Source organism: Pleurodeles waltl, chromosome 11 (assembly GCF_031143425.1).
Source record: "Pleurodeles waltl isolate 20211129_DDA chromosome 11, aPleWal1.hap1.20221129, whole genome shotgun sequence".
Lineage (NCBI taxonomy): Eukaryota > Metazoa > Chordata > Amphibia > Caudata > Salamandridae > Pleurodeles > Pleurodeles waltl.
In genome coordinates, this window is record NC_090450.1 from 988,558,018 (window position 1) to 988,583,488 (window position 25,471).

General features: G+C 54.4%; 1 protein-coding gene across 2 annotated transcripts in view; it reads right to left on the minus strand.

Annotated features, from left to right (window-relative positions):
• LOC138266478 (septin-2) overlaps window positions 1–25,471 on the minus strand; it is a 242,321-nt gene that overhangs the window by 112,969 nt on the left and 103,881 nt on the right. For both annotated transcript variants that reach the window (XM_069215313.1, XM_069215314.1), the window contains exon 8: window positions 16,038–16,139. In XM_069215313.1, coding sequence (XP_069071414.1) covers window positions 16,038–16,139 — 102 coding nt within the window. The remainder of the gene's footprint in view (window positions 1–16,037; window positions 16,140–25,471) is intronic.

The window sequence follows — 25,471 nt, forward strand, 5'->3', positions numbered from 1 at the left end:
AAAGGCAGACAGCAGGCACCGAGGGCATCAGCCAATCTACACCAGAGGTCACTGCCAGAGGCACACAGCAGGCACGAGGGCATCAGCCAATCTACACCAGAGGTCACTGCCAGAGGCAGACAGCAGGCGCCGAGGGCATCAGCTATTCTACACCAGAGGTCACTGCCAGAGGCAGACAGCAGGCACTCTTCCATCAGCCAATCTACACCAGAGGTCACTACCAGAGGCAGACAGCAGGCACCGAGGGCATCAGACAATCTACACCAGAGGTCACTGGCAGACAGCAGGCACTCTTGGTATCAGCCAATCTACACCAGAGGTCACGGCCAGAAGCAGACAGCAGGCGCCGAGGGCATCAGTCAATCTACACCAGAGGTCACTGCCAGAGGCAGACAGCAAGCACCGAGGGCATCAGCCAATCTACACTAGAGGTCACTGCCAGAGGCAGACAGCAAGCACCGAGGGCATCAGCCAATCTACACCAGAGGTCACTGCCAGAGGCAGACAGCAGGCACCGAGGGCATCAGCCAATCTACACTAGAGGTCACTGCCAGAGGCAGACAGCAGGTACCGAGGGCATCACCCAATCTACACCAGAGGTCACTGCCAGAGGTAGACAGCAGGCACTCTTGGCACCAGCCAATCTACACTAGAGGTCACTGCCAGAGGCAGACAGCAGGCACCGAGGGCAACAGCCAATCTACACTAGAGGTCACTGCCAGAGGCAGACAGCAGGCACTCTTGGCATCAGCCAATCTACACCAGGGGTCACTGCCAGAGGCAAAAAGCAGGCACTCTTGGCATCAGCCAATCTACACCAGAGGTCACAGCCAGAAGCAGACAGCAGGCGCCGAGGGCATCAGCCAATCTACACTAGAGGTCACTGCCAGAGGTAGACAGCAGGCACTGAGGGCATCAGCCAATCTACACCAGAGGTCACGGCCAGAAGCAGACAGCAGGTACCGAGGGCATCACCCAATCTACACCAGAGGTCACTGCCAGAGGCAGACAGCAGGCACTGAGGGCATCAGCCAATCTACACTAGAGATCACTGCCAGAGGCAGACAGCAGGCACCGAGGGCATCAGCTAATCTACACCAGAGGTCACGACCAGAGGCCGACAGCAGGCACTCTTGGCATCCGCCAATCTACACCAGAGGTCACTGCAAGAAGCAGACAGCAGGCACCGAGGGCATCAGCCAATCTACACCAGAGGTCACTGCCAGAGGCAGACAGCAGGCACCGAGGGCATCAGCTAATCTACACTTGAGCTCACTGCCAGAGGCAGACAGCAGGCACCGAGGGCATCAGCCAATCTACACTTGAGGTCACTGCCAGAGGCACACAGCAGGCACCGAGGGCATCAGCCATTCTACACTAGAGGTCACGGCCAGAGGCACACAGCAGGCACCGAGGGCATCAGCCAATCTATACCAGAGGTCACTGCCAGAGGCAGACAGCAGGCACCGAGGGCATCAGCCAATCTACACCAGAGGTCACTGCCAGAGGCAGACAGCAGGCACAGAAGGCATCAGCCAATCTACACCAGAGGTCACGGCCAGAGGCAGACAGCAGGCACTCTTGACATCAGCCAATCTACACCAGAGGTCACTGTCAGAGGCAGACAGCAGGCACCGAGGGCATCAGCCAATCTACACCAGAGGTCACTGACAGAGGCAGACAGCGGGCACTCTTGGCATCAGCCAATCTATACCAGAGGTCACTGCCAGAGGCAGACAGCAGGCACTCTTGGCACCAGCCTATCTACACTAGAGGTCACTGCCAGAGGCAGACAGCAGGCACTCTTGGCATCAGCCAATCTACACCAGGGGTCACTGCCAGAGGCAGACAACAGGCACTCTTGGCATCAGCCAATCTACACCAGGGGTCACTGCCAGAGGCAGACAGCAGGCACTCTTGGCATCAGCCAATCTACACCAGAGGTCACGGCCCGAAGCAGACAGCCGGTACCGAGGGCATCAGCCAGTCTATACCAGAGGTCACTGCCAGAGGCACACAGCAGGCACCGAGGGCATCAGCCAATCTATACCAGAGGTCACTGCCAGAGGCAGACAGCAGGCACCGAGGGCATCAGCCAATCTACACCAGAGGCCACTGTCAGAGGCAGACAGCAGGCACTCTTGGCATCAGCCAATCTACCCCAGAGGTCACGGCCAGAGGCAGGCACTCTTGGCATCAGCCAATCTATACCAGAGGTCACTGCCAGAGGCAGACAGCAGGCACCGAGGGCATCAGCCAATCTACACCAGAGGTAGACAGCAGGCACTCTTGGCATCAGCCAATCTACACCAGAGGTCACTGCCAGAGGCAGACAGCAGGCACTGAGGGCATCAGCCAATCTACACCAGAGGTCACTGCCAAAGGCAGACAGCAGGCACTCTTGGCATCAGCCAATCTACACCAGGGGTCACTGCCAGAGGCAGACAGCAGGCACTCTTGGCATCAGCCAATCTACACTAGAGGTCACGGCCAGAGGCACACAGCAGGCACCGAGGGCATCAGCCAATCTATACCAGAGGTCACTGCCAGAGGCACACAGCAGGCACCGAGGGCATCAGCCAATCTATACCAGAGGTCACTGCCAGAGGCACACAGCAGGCACCGAGGGCATCAGCCAATCTATACCAGAGGTCACTGCCAGAGGCAGACAGCAGGCATCGAGGGCATCAGCCAATCTACACCAGAGGTCACTGTCAGAGGCAGACAGCAGGCACTCTTGGCATCAGCCAATCTACACCAGAGGTCACGGCCAGAGGCAGACAGCAGGCACTCTTGGCATCAACCAATCTACACCAGAGGTCACTGCCAGAAGCAGACAGCAGGAGCCGAGGGCATCAGCCAATCTACACCAGAGGTCACTGCCAGAGGTAGACAGCAGGCACTCTTGGCACCAGCCAATCTACACCAGAGGTCACTGCCAGAGGCAGACAGCAGGCACTCAGGGCATCAGCCAATCTACACCAGAGGTCACTGCCAAAGGCAGACAGCAGGCACTCTTGGCATCAGCCAATCTACACCAGAGGTCACTGCCAGAGGCAGACAGCAGGCACTCTTGGCATCAGCCAATCTACACTAGAGGTCACTGCCAGAGGCAGACAGCAGGCACCGAGGGCATCAGCCAATCTACACCAGAGGTCACTGCCAGAGGCAGACAGCAAGCACCGAGGGCATCAGCCAATCTACACCAGGGGTCACTGCCAGAGGCAGACAGCAGGCACCAAGGGCATCAGCCAATCTACACCAGAGGTCACTGCCAGAGGCAGACAGCAGGCACTCTTGGCATCAACCAATCTACACCAGAGGTCACTGCCAGAAGCAGACAGCAGGAGCCGAGGGCATCAGCCGTCACTGCCAGAGGCAGAGAGCAGGCACCGAGGGCATCAGCCAATGTACACCAGAGGTCACTGCCAGAAGCAGACAGCAGGCACTCTTGGCATCAGCCAATCTACACCAGGGGTCACTGCCAGAGGCAGACAACAGGCACCGAGGGCATCAGCCAATCTACACCAGAGGTCACTGCTAGAGGCAGACAGCAGGCACTCTTGGCATCAGCCCATCTACAACAGAGGTCACTGCCAGAAGCAGACAGCAGGCACCGAGGGCATCAGCCAATCTACACCAGAGGTCACTGCCAGAGGCAGACAGCAGGCACCGAGGGCATCAGCCAATCTACACCAGAGGTCACTGTCAGAGGCAGACAGCAGGCACTCTTGGCATCAGACAATCTACACCAGAGGTCACTGCCAGAGGTCACTGCCAGAGGCAGACAGCAGGCACTCTTGGCATCAGCCAATCTACACTAGAGGTCACTGCCAGAGGCACACAGCAGGCACCGAGGGCATCAGCCAATCAACATCAGAGGTCACTGCCAGAGGCAGACAGCAGGCACCGAGGGCATCAGCCAATGTACACTAGAGGTCACTGCCAGAGGCAGACAGCAGGCACTCTTGGCATCAGCCAATCTACACCACAGGTCACTGCCAGAGGCACACAGCAGGCACTCTTGCATCAGCCAATCTACACCAGAGGTCACTGCCAGAGGCAGACAGCAGGCACCGAGGGCATCAGCCAATCTACACCAGAGGTCACTGCCAGAAGCAGACAGCAGGAACCGAGCGCATCAGCCAATCTACACCAGAGGTCACGGCCAGAAGCAGACAGCAGGCACCGAGGGCATCAGCCAATCTACACCAGAGGTCACGGCCAGAGGCAGACAGCAGGCACCGAGGGCATCAGCCAATCTACACCAGAGGTCACGGCCAGAGGCAGACAGCAGGCACAGAGGGCATCAGACAATCTACACCAGAGGTCACTGCCAGAGGCAGACAGCAGGCACTGAGGGCATCAGACAATCTACACCAGAGCTCACTGCCAGAGGCAAACAGCAGGCACCGTGGGCATCAGCCAATCTACACTTGAGCTCACTGCCAGAGGCAGACAGCAGGCACCAACGGCATCAGCCAATCTACACTAGAGGTCACTGCCAGAAGCAGACAGCAGGCACCGAGGGCATCAGCCAATCTACGCCAGAGGTCACTGCCAAAGGCAGACAGCAGGCACCGAGGGCATCAGCCAATCTACACCAGAGGTCACTGCCAGAGGCACACAGCAGGCACGAGGGCATCAGCCAATCTACACCAGAGGTCACTGCCAGAGGCAGACAGCAGGCGCCGAGGGCATCAGCTATTCTACACCAGAGGTCACTGCCAGAGGCAGACAGCAGGCACTCTTCCATCAGCCAATCTACACCAGAGGTCACTACCAGAGGCAGACAGCAGGCACCGAGGGCATCAGACAATCTACACCAGAGGTCACTGGCAGACAGCAGGCACTCTTGGTATCAGCCAATCTACACCAGAGGTCACGGCCAGAAGCAGACAGCAGGCGCCGAGGGCATCAGTCAATCTACACCAGAGGTCACTGCCAGAGGCAGACAGCAAGCACCGAGGGCATCAGCCAATCTACACTAGAGGTCACTGCCAGAGGCAGACAGCAAGCACCGAGGGCATCAGCCAATCTACACCAGAGGTCACTGCCAGAGGCAGACAGCAGGCACCGAGGGCATCAGCCAATCTACACTAGAGGTCACTGCCAGAGGCAGACAGCAGGTACCGAGGGCATCACCCAATCTACACCAGAGGTCACTGCCAGAGGTAGACAGCAGGCACTCTTGGCACCAGCCAATCTACACTAGAGGTCACTGCCAGAGGCAGACAGCAGGCACCGAGGGCAACAGCCAATCTACACTAGAGGTCACTGCCAGAGGCAGACAGCAGGCACTCTTGGCATCAGCCAATCTACACCAGGGGTCACTGCCAGAGGCAAAAAGCAGGCACTCTTGGCATCAGCCAATCTACACCAGAGGTCACAGCCAGAAGCAGACAGCAGGCGCCGAGGGCATCAGCCAATCTACACTAGAGGTCACTGCCAGAGGTAGACAGCAGGCACTGAGGGCATCAGCCAATCTACACCAGAGGTCACGGCCAGAAGCAGACAGCAGGTACCGAGGGCATCACCCAATCTACACCAGAGGTCACTGCCAGAGGCAGACAGCAGGCACTGAGGGCATCAGCCAATCTACACTAGAGATCACTGCCAGAGGCAGACAGCAGGCACCGAGGGCATCAGCTAATCTACACCAGAGGTCACGACCAGAGGCCGACAGCAGGCACTCTTGGCATCCGCCAATCTACACCAGAGGTCACTGCAAGAAGCAGACAGCAGGCACCGAGGGCATCAGCCAATCTACACCAGAGGTCACTGCCAGAGGCAGACAGCAGGCACCGAGGGCATCAGCTAATCTACACTTGAGCTCACTGCCAGAGGCAGACAGCAGGCACCGAGGGCATCAGCCAATCTACACTTGAGGTCACTGCCAGAGGCACACAGCAGGCACCAAGGGCATCAGCCATTCTACACTAGAGGTCACGGCCAGAGGCACACAGCAGGCACCGAGGGCATCAGCCAATCTATACCAGAGGTCACTGCCAGAGGCAGACAGCAGGCACCGAGGGCATCAGCCAATCTACACCAGAGGTCACTGCCAGAGGCAGACAGCAGGCACAGAAGGCATCAGCCAATCTACACCAGAGGTCACGGCCAGAGGCAGACAGCAGGCACTCTTGACATCAGCCAATCTACACCAGAGGTCACTGTCAGAGGCAGACAGCAGGCACCGAGGGCATCAGCCAATCTACACCAGAGGTCACTGACAGAGGAAGACAGCGGGCACTCTTGGCATCAGCCAATCTATACCAGGGGTCACTGCCAGAGGCAGACAACAGGCACCGAGGGCATCAGCCAATCTACACCAGAGGTCACTGCTAGAGGCAGACAGCAGGCACTCTTGGCATCAGCCCATCTACAACAGAGGTCACTGCCAGAAGCAGACAGCAGGCACCGAGGGCATCAGCCAATCTACACCAGAGGTCACTGCCAGAGGCAGACAGCAGGCACCGAGGGCATCAGCCAATCTACACCAGAGGTCACTGTCAGAGGCAGACAGCAGGCACTCTTGGCATCAGACAATCTACACCAGAGGTCACTGCCAGAGGTCACTGCCAGAGGCAGACAGCAGGCACTCTTGGCATCAGCCAATCTACACTAGAGGTCACTGCCAGAGGCACACAGCAGGCACCGAGGGCATCAGCCAATCAACATCAGAGGTCACTGCCAGAGGCAGACAGCAGGCACCGAGGGCATCAGCCAATGTACACTAGAGGTCACTGCCAGAGGCAGACAGCAGGCACTCTTGGCATCAGCCAATCTACACCACAGGTCACTGCCAGAGGCAGACAGCAGGCACCGAGGGCATCAGCCAATCTACACCAGAGGTCACTGTCAGAGGCAGACAGCAGGCACTCTTGGCATCAGACAATCTACACCAGAGGTCACTGCCAGAGGTCACTGCCAGAGGCAGACAGCAGGCACTCTTGGCATCAGCCAATCTACACTAGAGGTCACTGCCAGAGGCACACAGCAGGCACCGAGGGCATCAGCCAATCAACATCAGAGGTCACTGCCAGAGGCAGACAGCAGGCACCGAGGGCATCAGCCAATGTACACTAGAGGTCACTGCCAGAGGCAGACAGCAGGCACTCTTGGCATCAGCCAATCTACACCACAGGTCACTGCCAGAGGCACACAGCAGGCACTCTTGCATCAGCCAATCTACACCAGAGGTCACTGCCAGAGGCAGACAGCAGGCACCGAGGGCATCAGCCAATCTACACCAGAGGTCACTGCCAGAAGCAGACAGCAGGAACCGAGCGCATCAGCCAATCTACACCAGAGGTCACGGCCAGAAGCAGACAGCAGGCACCGAGGGCATCAGCCAATCTACACCAGAGGTCACGGCCAGAGGCAGACAGCAGGCACCGAGGGCATCAGCCAATCTACACCAGAGGTCACGGCCAGAGGCAGACAGCAGGCACAGAGGGCATCAGACAATCTACACCAGAGGTCACTGCCAGAGGCAGACAGCAGGCACTGAGGGCATCAGACAATCTACACCAGAGCTCACTGCCAGAGGCAAACAGCAGGCACCGTGGGCATCAGCCAATCTACACTTGATCTCACTGCCAGAGGCAGACAGCAGGCACCAACGGCATCAGCCAATCTACACTAGAGGTCACTGCCAGAAGCAGACAGCAGGCACCGAGGGCATCAGCCAATCTACGCCAGAGGTCACTGCCAAAGGCAGACAGCAGGCACCGAGGGCATCAGCCAATCTACACCAGAGGTCACTGCCAGAGGCACACAGCAGGCACGAGGGCATCAGCCAATCTACACCAGAGGTCACTGCCAGAGGCAGACAGCAGGCGCCGAGGGCATCAGCTATTCTACACCAGAGGTCACTGCCAGAGGCAGACAGCAGGCACTCTTCCATCAGCCAATCTACACCAGAGGTCACTACCAGAGGCAGACAGCAGGCACCGAGGGCATCAGACAATCTACACCAGAGGTCACTGGCAGACAGCAGGCACTCTTGGTATCAGCCAATCTACACCAGAGGTCACGGCCAGAAGCAGACAGCAGGCGCCGAGGGCATCAGTCAATCTACACCAGAGGTCACTGCCAGAGGCAGACAGCAAGCACCGAGGGCATCAGCCAATCTACACTAGAGGTCACTGCCAGAGGCAGACAGCAAGCACCGAGGGCATCAGCCAATCTACACCAGAGGTCACTGCCAGAGGCAGACAGCAGGCACCGAGGGCATCAGCCAATCTACACTAGAGGTCACTGCCAGAGGCAGACAGCAGGTACCGAGGGCATCACCCAATCTACACCAGAGGTCACTGCCAGAGGTAGACAGCAGGCACTCTTGGCACCAGCCAATCTACACTAGAGGTCACTGCCAGAGGCAGACAGCAGGCACCGAGGGCAACAGCCAATCTACACTAGAGGTCACTGCCAGAGGCAGACAGCAGGCACTCTTGGCATCAGCCAATCTACACCAGGGGTCACTGCCAGAGGCAAAAAGCAGGCACTCTTGGCATCAGCCAATCTACACCAGAGGTCACAGCCAGAAGCAGACAGCAGGCGCCGAGGGCATCAGCCAATCTACACTAGAGGTCACTGCCAGAGGTAGACAGCAGGCACTGAGGGCATCAGCCAATCTACACCAGAGGTCACGGCCAGAAGCAGACAGCAGGTACCGAGGGCATCACCCAATCTACACCAGAGGTCACTGCCAGAGGCAGACAGCAGGCACTGAGGGCATCAGCCAATCTACACTAGAGATCACTGCCAGAGGCAGACAGCAGGCACCGAGGGCATCAGCTAATCTACACCAGAGGTCACGACCAGAGGCCGACAGCAGGCACTCTTGGCATCCGCCAATCTACACCAGAGGTCACTGCAAGAAGCAGACAGCAGGCACCGAGGGCATCAGCCAATCTACACCAGAGGTCACTGCCAGAGGCAGACAGCAGGCACCGAGGGCATCAGCTAATCTACACTTGAGCTCACTGCCAGAGGCAGACAGCAGGCACCGAGGGCATCAGCCAATCTACACTTGAGGTCACTGCCAGAGGCACACAGCAGGCACCAAGGGCATCAGCCATTCTACACTAGAGGTCACGGCCAGAGGCACACAGCAGGCACCGAGGGCATCAGCCAATCTATACCAGAGGTCACTGCCAGAGGCAGACAGCAGGCACCGAGGGCATCAGCCAATCTACACCAGAGGTCACTGCCAGAGGCAGACAGCAGGCACAGAAGGCATCAGCCAATCTACACCAGAGGTCACGGCCAGAGGCAGACAGCAGGCACTCTTGACATCAGCCAATCTACACCAGAGGTCACTGTCAGAGGCAGACAGCAGGCACCGAGGGCATCAGCCAATCTACACCAGAGGTCACTGACAGAGGAAGACAGCGGGCACTCTTGGCATCAGCCAATCTATACCAGAGGTCACTGCCAGAGGCAGACAGCAGGCACCGAGGGCATCAGCCAATCTACACCAGAGGTCACTGCCAGAGGTAGACAGCAGGCACTCTTGGCACCAGCCTATCTACACTAGAGGTCACTGCCAGAGGCAGACAGCAGGCACTCTTGGCATCAGCCAATCTACACCAGGGGTCACTGCCAGAGGCAGACAGCAGGCACTCTTGGCATCAGCCAATCTACACCAGGGGTCACTGCCAGAGGCAGACAGCAGGCACTCTTGGCATCAGCCAATCTACACCAGAGGTCACGGCCCGAAGCAGACAGCCGGTACCGAGGGCATCAGCCAGTCTATACCAGAGGTCACTGCCAGAGGCACACAGCAGGCACCGAGGGCATCAGCCAATCTATACCAGAGGTCACTGCCAGAGGCAGACAGCAGGCACCGAGGGCATCAGCCAATCTACACCAGAGGCCACTGTCAGAGGCAGACAGCAGGCACTCTTGGCATCAGCCAATCTACCCCAGAGGTCACGGCCAGAGGCAGGCACTCTTGGCATCAGCCAATCTATACCAGAGGTCACTGCCAGAGGCAGACAGCAGGCACCGAGGGCATCAGCCAATCTACACCAGAGGTAGACAGCAGGCACTCTTGGCATCAGCCAATCTACACCAGAGGTCACTGCCAGAGGCAGACAGCAGGCACTGAGGGCATCAGCCAATCTACACCAGAGGTCACTGCCAAAGGCAGACAGCAGCCACTCTTGGCATCAGCCAATCTACACCAGGGGTCACTGCCAGAGGCAGACAGCAGGCACCGAGGGCATCAGCCAATCTACACTAGAGGTCACTGCCAGAGGCAGACAGCAGGTACCGAGGGTATCACCCAATCTACACCAGAGGTCACTGCCAGAGGCAGACAGCAGGCACCGAGGGCATCAGCCAATCTATACCAGAGGTCACTGCCAGAGGCAGACAGCAGGCACTCTTGGCATCAGCCAATCTACACCAGAGGTCACTGCCAGAGGCAGACAGCAGGCACCGAGGGCATCAGCCAATCTACACCAGAGGTCATGGCCAGAGGCAGACAGCAGGCACAGAGGTCACTGCCAGAGGCAGACAGCAGGCACTCTTCGCATCAGCCAATCTACACCAGAGGTCACTGCCAGAGGCAGACAGCAGGCACTCTTGGCATCAGCCAATCTACACCAGAGGTCACTGCCAGAAGCAGACAGCAGGCACTGAGGGCATCAGCCAATCTACACCAGAGGTCACTGCCAGAGGCAGACAGCAGGCACCGAGGGCATCAGCCAATCTACACCAGAGGTCACTGCCAGAGGCAGACAGCAGGCACCGAGGGCATCAGCCAATCTACACCAGAGGTCATGGCCAGAGGCAGACAGCAGGCACAGAGGTCACTGCCAGAGGCAGACAGCAGGCACTCTTAGCATCAGCCAATCTACACCAGAGGTCACTGCCAGAGGCAGACAGCAGGCACCGAGGGCATCAGCCAATCTACACCAGAGGTCACTGCCAGAGGCAGACAGCAGGAGCCGAGGGCATCAGCCGTCACTGCCAGAGGCAGAGAGCAGGCACCGAGGGCATCAGCCAATGTGCACCAGAGGTCACTGCCAGAAGCAGACAGCAGGCACTCTTGGCATCAGTCAATCTACACCAGGGGTCACTGCCAGAGGCAGACAGCAGGCACCGAGGGCATCAGCCAATCTACACCAGAGGTCACTGCTAGAGGCAGACACAGCAGGCACTCTTGGCATCAGCCCATCTACACCAGAGGTCACTGCCAGAGGCAAACAGCAGGCACCGAGGGCATCAGCCAATCTACACCAGAGGTCACTGCCAGAAGCAGACAGCAGGCACCGAGAGCATCAGCCAATCTACACCAGAGGTCACTGCCAGAGGCAGACAGCAGGCACTCTTGGCATCAACCAATCTACACCAGAGGTCACTGCCAGAAGCAGACAGCAGGAGCCGAGGGCATCAGCCGTCGCTGCCAGAGGCAGAGAGCAGGCACCGAGGGCATCAGCCAATGTGCACCAGAGGTCACTGCCAGAAGCAGACAGCAGGCACTCTTGGCATCAGCCAATCTACACCAGGGGTCACTGCCAGAGGCACACAGCAGGCACCGAGGACATCAGCCAATCTACACCAGAGGTCACTGCCAGAGGTCACTGCCAGAGGCACACAGCAGGCACTCTTGGCATCAGCCAATCTACACCAGATGTCACTGCCGAGGCAGACAGCAGGCACTCTTGCATCAGCCAATCTACACCAGAGGTCACGGCCAGAGGCAGACAGCAGGCACCGAGGGCATCAGCCAATCTACACCAGAGGTCATTGCCAGAGGCAGACAGCAGGCACCGAGGGCATCAGCCAACGTAACCAGAGGTCACTGCCAGAGGCAGACAGCAGGCACTGAGGGCATCAGCCAACCTACACCAGAGGTCACTGCCAGAGGCAGACACAGCAGGCACTCTTGGCATCAGCCCATCTACACCAGAGGTCACTGCCAGAGGCAAACAGCAGGCACCGAGGGCATCAGCCAATCTACACCAGAGGTCACTGCCAGAAGCAGACAGCAGGCACAGAGGGCATCAGCCAACGTAACCAGAGGTCACTGCCAGAGGCAGACAGCAGGCACCGAGGGCATCAGCCAACCTACACCAGAGGTCACTGCCAGAGGCAGACACAGCAGGCACTCTTGGCATCAGCCCATCTACACCAGAGGTCACTGCCAGAGGCAAACAGCAGGCACCGAGGGCATCAGCCAATTTACACCAGAGGTCACTGCCAGAGGCAGACAGCAGGCACCGAGGGCATCAGCCAACGTAACCAGAGGTCACTGCCAGAGGCAGACAGCAGGCACTGAGGGCATCAGCCAACCTACACCAGAGGTCACTGCCAGAGGCAGACACAGCAGGCACTCTTGGCATCAGCCCATCTACACCAGAGGTCACTGCCAGAGGCAAACAGCAGGCACCGAGGGCATCAGCCAATCTACACCAGAGGTCACTGCAAGAAGCAGACAGCAGGCACCGAGGGCATCAGCCAACGTAACCAGAGGTCACTGCCAGAGGCAGACAGCAGGCACCGAGGGCATCAGCCAACCTACACCAGAGGTCACTGCCAGAGGCAGACACAGCAGGCACTCTTGGCATCAGCCCATCTACACCAGAGGTCACTGCCAGAGGCAAACAGCAGGCACCGAGGGCATCAGCCAATCTACACCAGAGGTCACTGCCAGAGGCAGACAGCAGGCACCGAGGGCATCAGCCAACGTAACCAGAGGTCACTGCCAGAGGCAGACAGCAGGCACCGAGGGCATCAGCCAACCTACACCAGAGCAAACTGCCCGAAGCATGTAGGTGGTCAGCCTGGCTATCACCTAATCTACACAATGGGGCACTGCCAGAGGAAAACTGTGCTCACCATTATCACTGCCATGGCCACCATAATGAGAGGCCACCATCAGAAGCTGATTTCAGGTGGCAAACCCGTGGCATCACAAGACAGACAGGAGGGTGCTTATGTCTTTAAAAAACTACTGCCCTAGGAGGAAATGAAGAATTCCCAACAGGCAAGTACAATTCGACATACTGGTACATCAGGGCAGAGTCAGTCACACGTCTGTTTATGCTACTGCCCACCACTGACCATTCCACTGTTCCAAAGCTCACGCTTGTCAGACTTTCTATCTGTGCCATCCTTTAATACTGCCAAAAAGTACAAAGCTCTCACCTAAACCACTAGATGGTGCGTCTCATCCAGCCCACCCATGTTGGAGACTCGCACTGCTGACTGTCGGTGCAGTGGTTTACAAGGCATATTCAAGCCAGCTCTTCCCACCGACCACAACATCAGCACTTCAACACTACCTACCAGCAACACACATGACCCACCAACGCCAGCTCTGGACACCTCCCACCAGGCCCCAGCCCCAGATCCTTCTGTAAGCATCTCGCACTGCCCAGATCCTCACAGCCTCCCAATGCCCACCACTACCCCCTCAAAGTGCCCACCACCACACTCACTATCACTGGGAGCTTCCCACACTGCCTCCTACCAGGTCCTCACAGTGCCCACCATCACACTCCCAATATCAGTGCAAACTTTTCACACTGACCTACACCAGCTACTCACAGTGCCCACCATCACACTATCACTGCAAGTTTCTCACACTGCCCACGACCAGGTCCTCACAGTCTCCCAGTGCCCACCACCACACTATCACTACAGGCTTCTCAGGCTGCCAACCACCAGCTCCTCACAGCCTACTAGTGCCCACCACCACATTCACACTATCACTGGAAGCTTCTGACACTGCCCACCGCCAGCTCCTCACAGCGATCCCCACCACATTCACACGATCACTGGAAGCTTCTGACACTGCCCACCGCCAGCTCCTCACAGCGACCCCCACCACACTCACACTATCACTGGAAGCTTCTAACACTGCCCACCGCCAGCTCCTCACAGCAACCCCCACCACACCCACACCATCACTGGAAGCTTCTGATACTGCCCACCGCCAGCTCCTCACAGCGACCCCCACCACACTCACACTATCACTGGAAGCTTCTGACACTGCCCACCGCCAGCTCCTCACAGCGATCCCCACCACACTTACACTATCACTGGAAGCTTCTAACACTGCCCACCGCCAGCTCCTCACAGCGACCCCCACCACACCATCACTGGAAGCTTCTGATACTGCCCACCACCAGCTCCTCACAGCGACCCCCACCACACCCACACCATCACTGGAAGCTTCTGATACTGCCCACCACCAGCTCCTCACAGCGATCCCCACCACACTCTCACTATCACTGGAAGCGTCTCACGCTGCCCACCACAGCTCCTCCCAGTGCCCCCCACCACACTAACTGGAAGCTTCTCACGCAGCCTACTACCACTATCCTCACTGGATGTTTCTCACGCTGCCCACCACCAGCTCCTCACAGTGCCCAACCCTGCCCACCACAGCTAGATCTTCACAGGGATCACGCCTCACATTGCCCACCACCAGTTTATGCCACAAATGTCCTGAGTATTTAATCCCTGACCTCTCAGCAGGGGCTGCCAACAGAGGTACAGTTTGATCTACGTGTCTTTTTTTTTTTGCTTCTTATTTTTATTTTAACAAAGTCTCCAGATCCTTTTCGGATCATGCAATACGAAGAAACCCAACAAGGATTAAAGGGTAGACAGACAGACAGACCATGGATGCTGTGAGCTGAGACACTGCGCACGCGCCCAGAGGTTTGCAGATGCCGTGTCTTCCAAGGTGAATGTACGCTGGAAAGCACAGCGGCCGGGAGGAATCTGCCGAGCAGGGGAATCTGGAGATACCCGGTCTTTAATCACCATTAAATCACCATTATCTGGGGCAGGGAGCTTAGTGGATGTTTACATTTCAGAACCAGTTAAGCCTGGACACGATCAGACAACACAGCCCACGGTGCGTCCTAATCCCCCGAGACACAGGAATGCTGCACAGTGGGGTCGCTAATTAGACGGGGTGGGGGCTCCCCAGGCCTGGCACGTCTGTGAGACAGTCACAGCAGCAGAACAGGAGCAGCTGAGGTCTCACAGACCCTCTTCAAGAGAGGTGGGAGGCTGACCCTGGAAGTTAATAAACTCAGCTCTCACCTAGCAGAGTTAATCCACCTAGCAGGAATCATTCCCCGCACGACAGCAGGAGAAATGGAGGGGCTGGGGAGCCGTGGGGGTGAGCAACGGATGGGGGGCTGGGCCCTACAGGTGATACCTGCGCCCCCGTGCATACCATGCCAGGAATACTGAAGAGTCCACAATCAACACATAGTCCTCTCGGTGCCAGCTGATGGCAAAGGAAGACTGGGGTAAATCAGGCGCTATTCAAGAGGGCTGGTGCCCCAGAAAAACTGCTAAGGGTGACACCCGATTCAGTGCCCCATCCCTACCGGCTTCAGATAACTCGTTAGCGCTTCATTCTGCATTGCTGCTATTTCCAAGAGCTACGTGGCAGCAGCCTGTTGGAAAATAAGAAAATACCCCAAAAGACCAGTGCACACCTGGTAACTATATTCAAACACGCGCCAAAACCAATTAGTCAGTCTGTTGTTCCAGACCTGCTCTTACACTCCTGTAATTTAGATATTTTTCAGCCTGAAAAAGGAGACGGATGAGAGTGGGTAGTCACTCCTCAACTCTCCAAACAACCCCCCTCCAGCACCACAATCGATGCCACCCCAGAAAGCGCCAGAGCTCTCGTCCCATGGAGCGATGCTTTCCAAGACAGGTACTTCACATGCTTTTAAAGGACAAGATTGGAAGCTTTCTCCATAGAACAAGATGGTTTTGAGCTTGGACACGGAAGGCGATGTCCTGGACAGTAAAGGACTTGTGCCCAGTTACAGAGATCCCATCCCAACCAGGCCCTCCAGCCCCGTGAGCACTTTTCACATGGTACATGCACAGAGGGGCAGTGCCCTCTCGAAGACTCGCTGCAGCGCCAGCAGCCTGGACAGGGCACCAGTTTTACATTTCACATAACCCACCGCTGCCAGAGCCAGGTTTACTCTGCAGTGAGCACCTGAAATAAATGCATTAAAACAAAAACAGGTTCTTACCTTCAGCACCCGGGTCTGCTCCTTGAACTCCTCATCCTCGTCGGAGTCTGCGTCTGGCAGCTGGTAGATGCGAATGCCATGCTCCGCGATTTCATCCAGGACCTGGGCATGAAAGAGAACGATAATTGGCTGTGGGGAGTAATATTAACACTACGGAAAAGATATCAAGTTGATATTCTCACAAAAACCGATATTTCTATGTGTAATAACACACACTCTTTAATCAGTTCAATATAACTTTTACATTCCTCATTAAAAAAAAGAAAAAGAAAATCATTACACTGCATAATTCGAAGTTCTATCTTTTCAATTCTTGATCCTAATTTTCAAAAAGGTATTTACTCCTCAGGATAAATTTGGTTTGTCCCATCCTTGGTCCTTTAGTAGTAGGCCTGCAACATCTAAACCAACATGTTTCGCTGTCGTCTCGCAGCTTCTTCAGGGCCAATAATAAAATATAACCCTGTAAGTGAGAAGTAAACCCCTCATAACAGTTCAAGTGTCTTCGCCCAAAAACTCAAAGGTGAAAAAGAGAATGTTTGTGAAACATCGCAGTGATGGCAGCCGCAAGGCAAGGTTTTACATGTTGGCCAACGCTCTCTCCTGATCTAATGGATACCACAAAATAATTCCATACTACACCCCTCATGCAGAAGACCAAACGCACGGGGGCTTGCCATACGTGCCTGGACCATTCCATCATCTTGCACAGTCCTACTAGGCCTGGCACATCCTAATCAGACAGTTTGTCATTTCTTTAGGCAAAACACATAGCTCCCAGGAATCGCCCCAACTTCCATCACCATCACTCGCCTTGCAAATGTTCAAAGACCCTCAAACCTGACATTGTAGTTGACTACTTTGGACCCCACAATAAGCACTATGGGGTCCACAATCACCTACCACATAACTTAGGAAGCCTGTCCACCACCCACTCTAACTACAAACTGGCACCTCTTGATTGTAAGGAAACAAAATGCAAGGAAGCCCACATTAGATTTTTATTAACGAGCATCCACAAATAAGGATATACAAAGATGCAAGTGCACAAATTAAGCATTACGCTATTCCTAATTCCATGATACAAATGCTTGGAGTCGAATAATACCAACACCTGAGGAGCTGTTTAACAACAAAGTCTGTTTAACACTGGCACACAAAGTTGCACCCACGTCCCCATAATCACTAAACAGGAACTGTACTGAAGGTCCAGTGCTGAATATTATAACTGAGTGGCAGGCAAGCGCGCCCACAGGATGGGGGCAGGCAAGCGCGCTCACAGGAAGGGGCCGGCAAGCGTGCTCACAGGAAGGGGCAGGCAAGCGCGCCCACAGGAGGGGGGCAGGCAAGCGCGCCCACAGGAGGGGGGCAGGCAAGCGCGCCCACAGGAGGGGGGCAGGCAAGCGCGCCCACAGGAGGGGGGCAGGCAAGCGCGCTCACAGGAGGGGGGCAGGCAAGCGCGCTCACAGGAGGGGGGCAGGCAAGCGCGCTCACAGGAGGGGGGCAGGTAAGCGCGCTCACAGGAGGGAGGCAGGTAAGCGCGCTCACAGGAGGGAGGCAGGTAAGCGCGCCCACAGGAAGGGGTCCGGCAAGCGCGCCCACAGGAAGGGGGCAGGCAAGCGCGCTCACAGGAAGGGGGCAGGTAAGCGCGCTCACAGGAAGGGGGCCGGCAAGGGTGCTCACAGCAAGGGGCCGGCAAGGGTGCTCACAGCAAGGGGCCGGCAAGGGTGCTCACAGCAAGGGGCCGGCAAGGGTGCTCACAGCAAGGGGCCGGCAAGGGTGCTCACAGCAAGGGGCCGGCAAGGGTGCTCACAGCAAGGGGCCGGCAAGGGTGCTCACAGGAAGGGACCCGCAAGGGTGCTCACAGGAAGGGACCGGCAAGGGTGCTCACAGGAAGGGACCGGCAAGGGTGCTCACAGGAAGGGGCCGGCAAGGGTGCTCACAGGAAGGGGCCGGCAAGGGTGCTCACAGGAAGGGGCCGGCAAGGGTGCTCACAGGAAGGGGCCGGCAAGGGGGCTCACAGGAAGGGGCCGGCAAGGGGGCTCACAGGAAGGGGCCGGCAAGGGTGCTCACAGGAAGGGGCCGGCAAGGGTGCTCACAGGAAGGGGGGGGGCGGCAAGGGTGCTCACAGGAAGGGGCCGGCAAGGGTGCTCACAGGAAGGGGCCGGCAAGCGTGCTCACAGGAAGGGGCCGGCAAGCGTGCTCACAGGAAGGGGCCGGCAAGCGTGCTCACAGGAAGGAGCAGGCAACCCAGTACGCACAAAATTCAAAGGAGAAGCACAGAGGAGCAGAACCTTAATGAGATCGACAGGCACTGAACAGGTGAAGCAGTGTGGCAGAACAAGGAGGTTGGCAGAGCTGCTGCAGCAGCACACCTTGTCCTCAAAGACATCAGAATGAGCCAACCAATGCTAGAGGAAACAGTAAATGTATTTACTGACAAGATGAGAGAAATAAAGGTGCCAAGCAAGGCGCCTGCAAAGAAACTGATGCAACCACTATGCTCATCTTCCACTAACGGCGACACGTACAGCAGCCATCGCTCCCGCTTCCAGAACACCACCATTCCAACAGCTAAGCAACCAGCTAATCGTCAGTTCAAGGTGGTCTTCTCCAGCGTGGCATGAGCCAGTCACTCTATGCCGATTTAACGACAGAGATGGTCCATCCGCCATCTTATGTGGTCATTAAGACCCTTCCAGTTTCCTCCAGCAGGTTTCAAGAGTGCTCGATGTTTATTAACTAATCGCCGGGTTTCTCTCCTCGTCTGCGGCTGAGATCGCAGGAATCTGTCCGTGAAGAGTGGACTGGGATCATTCCTAGGGTGACTATTTACACCAGCCTGTGAAATGACCCATCTTAGGCCTGTGGAGCAAACCATGTTCACAGACCTGCCCTGGCACAGCACAGAAAACCCTTCAATGTTACAATAGGGACATGGAAGGCTAGAGGCAAGCGGCTGCTCACTTGGCAGCCACATTACTAAATGTAACTGGCCTCCTACGTAGGGAGGTAGGTTGACTCTCCATTTCGACGTAAAGCCTCACCTATTAACAAGACCAATGACTAACAACTTTACTCATTCCAAAACAGAACAAGTAACAAAATAGTCTAACATAATGTTTTAATTGGCAACAATAGTAAAGGTTCCTAGGTTTCTATTTTAAGACGTGAAGAGAAGATGCCTGGGCAGTGGGACATGTACATCATGTCAGCCTAATGCCTGTGCTGGGACTTTATTATGCAGCGCTAGCCCATCCATAGTAAGAGTTTAGAGTCTAGCATGCAGAGCAGAAGAGCGAAGATGAGACCGGTGTTTCAATCTGCCCCCAACAAGCACAGTTTATTATTGGCTTCATTATAGGGCTCAGTGTAACATTTCAGAGACTATTTCATCTTGTAGGTGCATGTTCACAACATATCAATGTGTTCATTGTATTATTTAGGATATTTTCAAATGTACATTTATACTGGTTCAGACCCCAACCAGCGAATGACATCAGTGAGTGTGGACCAGAGACACCTGCATAGGGAGATTCTCCAACGTGAGCCACAACTTGTATCCCTGTGGCCACATGTGTGACCACTGCCTGTACGAAGTGCTATTTACTTTGGTCAAATTCTCTCAGAGGATTACAATTTGCATCTAAACAGAACCTCCTCACCGCCCTATGTTTAAACTCTGGTCCCAGAATCACAACATAAATGTTACACATGTGACTGTGGAAGATGGCCCAGGACTGGCTTCAAAAGACAGGAAGAGAGAGAGAGAAGAGAATTGTTTCCGCTTCGTGCCCTGTGACACGACCACAGCTTCAGACCCGTCTCAGGGACAGGCAGGCAGATTGGGGCACAGTTTGTTTAGCTGAGAGCCAGTGGTTTCCGACTCCCCTTCTACCCAGGAGCCCTACCCTAAAAGAAACAAGCAAAAGAAGAAGTACTCTGTTATTTGACTGAGTCACGAAGGCTGAGCCCCCAACCCTGATGGTGTGACCCCACACCCCAACATTACATCCCACCTCCCTCTCCTCCCACCAGTCTACTGTGCAGACACGCAAGCTAGGAATACATCATGGTCGGTCCGGAGCCCAGGCCCTGCCAAAGGTACCAAAACATCTATCAATAACAAATCTCTGCACCTTACTGGAAATTAAATTACTAGAAAAGCACCGTCTATGTCAGTGCTTCATTTGAGTCTGTGGTTTCCTGTGCTTGGTACCGGCACTTCATTTTCAACACATGCACTTTTAACAGCTGCCACATGGTGGCGCTGTTTGTGTAATTTAAAGATGAACTAAACAACAGTTGTTTATTAATGCAATAGACATAATAAACAGCTAATCCGTGCCGCCCAAGCCATTCTTAAGGGGGTGGGGGCCTGGAACAGTCTGAACTGTCACACTTCAGGCAGTGTGATGGTTAGTAGTTGTAGCTACTGTCATTGGAAGTGCTGGCCGTGGCAATGGGTGGTGCAAGCCGCAATAGCCTCCTGACCAGGGCCCTGGCACTTATTTATTTATTAAGCACTGGTCTATGTTAATACTTCACTGTCGGGGAAGAGGGCCCTGCATTTTAATACTGTAGTAACACAGAAAGTGCTTCAGTGCCCAGAGCGTCAGAAAACACATCAACACAAAACCAAATGTGCATGACATCAACCATCCCGCTTCATCATGTGCAACAGGTCCAAAGGGATGAATTCAGGAAGTCTGTACAAACTTGGACACAAGCCCTGACCCATCACTGAAAGCTTTAGCAGGCTGGGCTGGTGGCATATGTACTGGGACCAGAAGCCTGCACAGAGCGATGAAGCATTGGGGGGGCATCTGCCCAGCCGGCAGGTGCCTAGGAATGCCCCGTGTGTGAGAAGCGCCTGGGATGCCTCAGTGGCCTGGCCAGCAGTATGTTTATTTCCAGTCAGCCCAGAAGATGGAGAGGCCTGGGCTCGGGGTAAACACCTGCGGCCTTCCCAGTGCAGCGCATTCCTACCTTCACTTCTGATGTAGGCGCTAGCGCTCAGATCTTGGGAAAGGTCCACACGGCGCCCAAGGAATGCTGAGTAGTGGTGCAACCATTAGTATTTCTGACAGGCTTAAGAGGTAAGCATTTGCATCCGTCTAAAAGTTCATAACACTGAGAAAACTCATCATATTTTTATTTTTGACCCAAACCCTAGATAGGCATGTCTGATCGCCATCAAGAGAGTCAATAACATGTTTGAAGGGACTTGGCCTTGTACACAAAATCAAGAGTAGAGGGGCGCCTCACCGACTCCCAGCAGGCACAGTCTTATTTTCATCAACTTTGGTTTCAATAGTAAAAAGACATTTAAACTTTTCATAAGGTCATTCATTATGATGGTTTTATTTGTAACAGATATTACTGACACTGACTGGCAGCAAGAGATGTCCATGTCGTGCTCTGCCAGTCTGGTTATGAAAAAGAAAGATGTATTGGGTGTTAGTTTCACGTGTATCCTGTTCTGAAACAAACGTGTTGAGTCGTGGTTGTGTGTGTGTCCTGCTGCAAGGCTGTGAAGGAGGGATGTGTGTTCCATCTTGGTCCCCTGTGTGTCTGCTCTGTGAGGTTCTGAAGGATGGACGTGTGCTGGGTTTTAATTTCCTATGTATACTGTCTGAGTGATTGTAAAGGAGGGTTGTGTTGCATCTTAGTCCCCTGTGTGCTCTGACTGTGTGGTTCTGAAGGAGCGATGTGAGTTGTATCTTAGTTACCTGTGTATCCTGCTGTGTGGTTGTGAAGGAGAAGTGTGTGCTGGGTTTTAGTTCCCTGTGTGCCCTGCTGTGTAGTTGCGAAGAAGGGATGTGTACCGCATTTTAGTTCCCTGTGCGTCCTGCTGTGTAGTTGTGAAGGAGGGATGTGTACTGGCTTTTATTTCCCTGCGTGCCCTGCTGTGTAGTTGTGAAGGAGGAATGTGTGCTGGGTTTTTAATTTCCTGTGTGCCCTGCCAAGTGGTTGTAAAGGAGGGTTGTGTGTTGGGTCTTGGATTCCTGTGTGCCCTGCCAAGTGGTTGTAAAGGAGGGTTGTGTGTGGGGTCTTGGATTCCTGTGCGTCTTGTCTGTAACTCCGAACCTAGGCATGCTTGGTATCATGTCTTCTTCTACCATGAGACATTGTCTGCATCCCTCAGGAATTCTTCACCGACTCCAGGGCTGTAGTGCTGACCTTCTTCACATAACAGTCGACCAACTTGATCCCCTTCTTCCACAGGTCTATTTCTTCAGGAATCCACCACTGGTTACTTGCAGTCTTATCTAGGTGCTGTATTTTCTTCTTTTCCTTCCTTTTGGGAGGTTTAGGGAAAATCCATTAACTTACTCCTTTTCTCCTGTACATTAGGGGACGCTGTGGTACTTACCTTTGGGGTTTCCTAGTACCTCCAGCTCCCTTCTACACATTCCACTTACCTAAATGGGGGTCCTGTGTTTGCATTCCATTTTTTGTTCAGTATATGGTTTGGGCTACCCCTAGGGTCACTATTGTCTAACCACATTTACTCTGTTTTCTATCACTTTCTATGCCTATTTCTGGTAACTAGTGTATATATTTAGTGTGTTACTTACCTACTATTGGAGGACTGTCTCTCTAGTACTTTTTAGTATTGTGTCACTAAAATAAAGCAACTTTATTTTCGTAACACTGAGTGTTTTGTTTCATGTGTTTGAGTGCTGTGTGACTACAGTGGTATTGTATAAGCTTTGCATGTCTCCGAGATAAGCCTTGGCTGCTCATCCATAGCTACCTCTAGAGAGCGTGGCTTCTAGGCACTGCCAACACTACGCTAATCTGGGATACCTGGAATAAGGTGTAAGTACCTCAGGTTTCCACCACACACCAGACCAGCTTCCTACAACAAGCAATCCCAGTCAGCCATAATCATGACGTTTTACTTACATCCACATCAGAAAGGGGTCATTTTCTGTCTTCGACAACAAAGAACACCACATACCTTGAGGACATGGTGGTGCATAAGAACACATGCACTGATGTGCACAACACCTCACCGAAACCCATAACCAAGGAGGGAAGGCCCAATGGCTGACACTGCAACCCATTACCAAGTAGGGACCGAACGGAGGCCCTGGAACTCCCCACCAAGAAAAGGGGCCAAGAGCAGACACTACAGACCACCACGAAGAAGTAGGGACCAAAAGTAGCCGCTGCAACCAACCTCAACAAGGACTAAGACCACATACTGCAACCAACCACCAGGAAGAATGGAGAAAACCATATTCTTAACCCAACAGCAAGATAATGCCGATACCAGGAGCATAAACTGGAATCCCCCTCTGTCCCACACCACCCCGCGCCCCATTCCCCCCGACCCCATCAGAAAGAGGTGGGGACATAAAGCAGGCATCACGACCTTCCATTAAAGGCCAACAATGCAGCGAATGCATGCCTTTACCAATAAAAGAGATGACTAAAACCAGATGCACCACCAAGAAACAATGATCAAGACTGGAAACCACAATAAACCACAAAAAACGGAACAGCAAGAAACGCTGCGGTCTATCACCAGGAAACTAAGTCCAGGTCCAGGCACTGCCGCCCTCCAAAACTAGACACGCACCTGGCAATGCACTCAAATATTAAAAACCAAACACCGGTCTGGACATAGTGATCCAACGCCAAGAAACAAGAACTTAGACCCAGTGCTGGGATCCACCCGCAAACAGTGGGTGCCTGCACTTACATGTGTTCAGTTCTCCCACAAGTATTACGATGCCTTAGGGACAGAAGGACCCAACTGGCCTTCCCATCCAAAAAAAACTGCAATTTTATAAACTGGGCGATAGTTCAATGTGTTCAACATTAGCGAACAATCACTGCTCGAACAAAGCAGTTGTCGCCAGGTCGGAGTCTGAATTAAGACCTCAGTCTTGCATCTTTCCTAAGGTCGTAAACTGAGAATCATAAATTGGGTAACCATCAGGCTGGTAACAGCGCTGAAAAACACCAGAGCCATGCTCAAAAGTTAAGTTATTCGTGAAGTTCTTAAGATGGTCAGGTTTAACTGGACCGCCCTCAGATCCATGACCTCGCTGCAGCATGACGCCATATATAGAGTAAAGCGCCTCGGCGCGTCCTAGTGCTGGAGAGGTCCCAGCTTCCTCCAGGGGCAGAGAAGAACCAGCGATCACCTCCGCCTGCAGCCTGCCCGTGTTTATTGTGCTGCCTGCCCTGGTGATCACAGTACTGCTTATGGGAACAGAAAACAAAACCCAAAGGCAAAGATCAGAGAGATAACAACATCGGCACAAGTGAAACAATGAAGGGAAGAGCAATGGGATGTGGGCGCTCAAAGGTCCCTAAGTTACTGCGAGAAAACACGCCACCTTCCTACGGGGAAGCAGGGCCGCAGAAAAAACAAACTGCATCTGAAAGGCCTAACAATGAGAGCACAGTCACTGCCCGTATGTTCCCTCCGAGCGGCCTCCAGAGGAGGTTTGTGCTTCCCAAGATTAGCATCCCCCAAGGGCAGCTCATAAATTATACCAGTAGCATGAAGTCACAGGGCTTCCTGCTAACGTGCACGCTGCACAGGATGAGTAAACTCACTTCCAGCCGGACCAAAAACGAAAGTGACTTCACCGAAGTGTGATAATCTGGGCCACATTGGCACATTTCATGCCCGCACAGCATGGCTCTCAATCCATGGACCAACACAAGACATCACCAGCAGGGAGGCTAAGCGAGCCATTGCACCAACTGCATAAACGCACAGATTTAGGAAGCACCAGATTGGGTAGAGATGCGGTGCTTGGAGGCACCGAGAAGCTGTTCACTTGCTAGACTTTTCACCAATCCAAATATTACAAGCATCAGGAAGAAAGGGAGACCACAGCCCCCAGCAAAGCCGCAAACACTTGAGTCTTCAGTCAGTGTCTTGTCTTGCAATGAAACGGCTTGGCCGAAGCACCCCGAGTTACCTAAAGGGCTGTTCAACGTCACAGGAACACCAACATCCGCCCTTACGCCAAGCATGCCGTACTCTCCCACTGGGACAAGACCCCCAGCACAAGAAACAATTTCACCACCTCCATGACCAAAGTCGCTAACTTGATGAAAATCAACTGTCTCGAGCTCAACACCCACAAGACAGAAGTAGTGATCTTTGGCAAGAACATCGTGCCACAGAACTCCAACCAGTAGCCAGACAAACTTGGACCAACATCCAGGGCACACATCCAGCACCCATGCCAGAAATCTTGCAATTCACAGCAAACTGGACATTACTGCATAAGTCAACATTATCACTGTAGACTGTTCCTCACCCTGAAGATCGTGAAGAGGTTCTAATGGCTCCAAAGTAACACCATAAAAACCTTCACACCCTCGTCACCAGCAAGTTAGATTACAGGAACACTCTCTATGCTGGTATCACCAAGCATCTCACCAGAAGACTACAATCC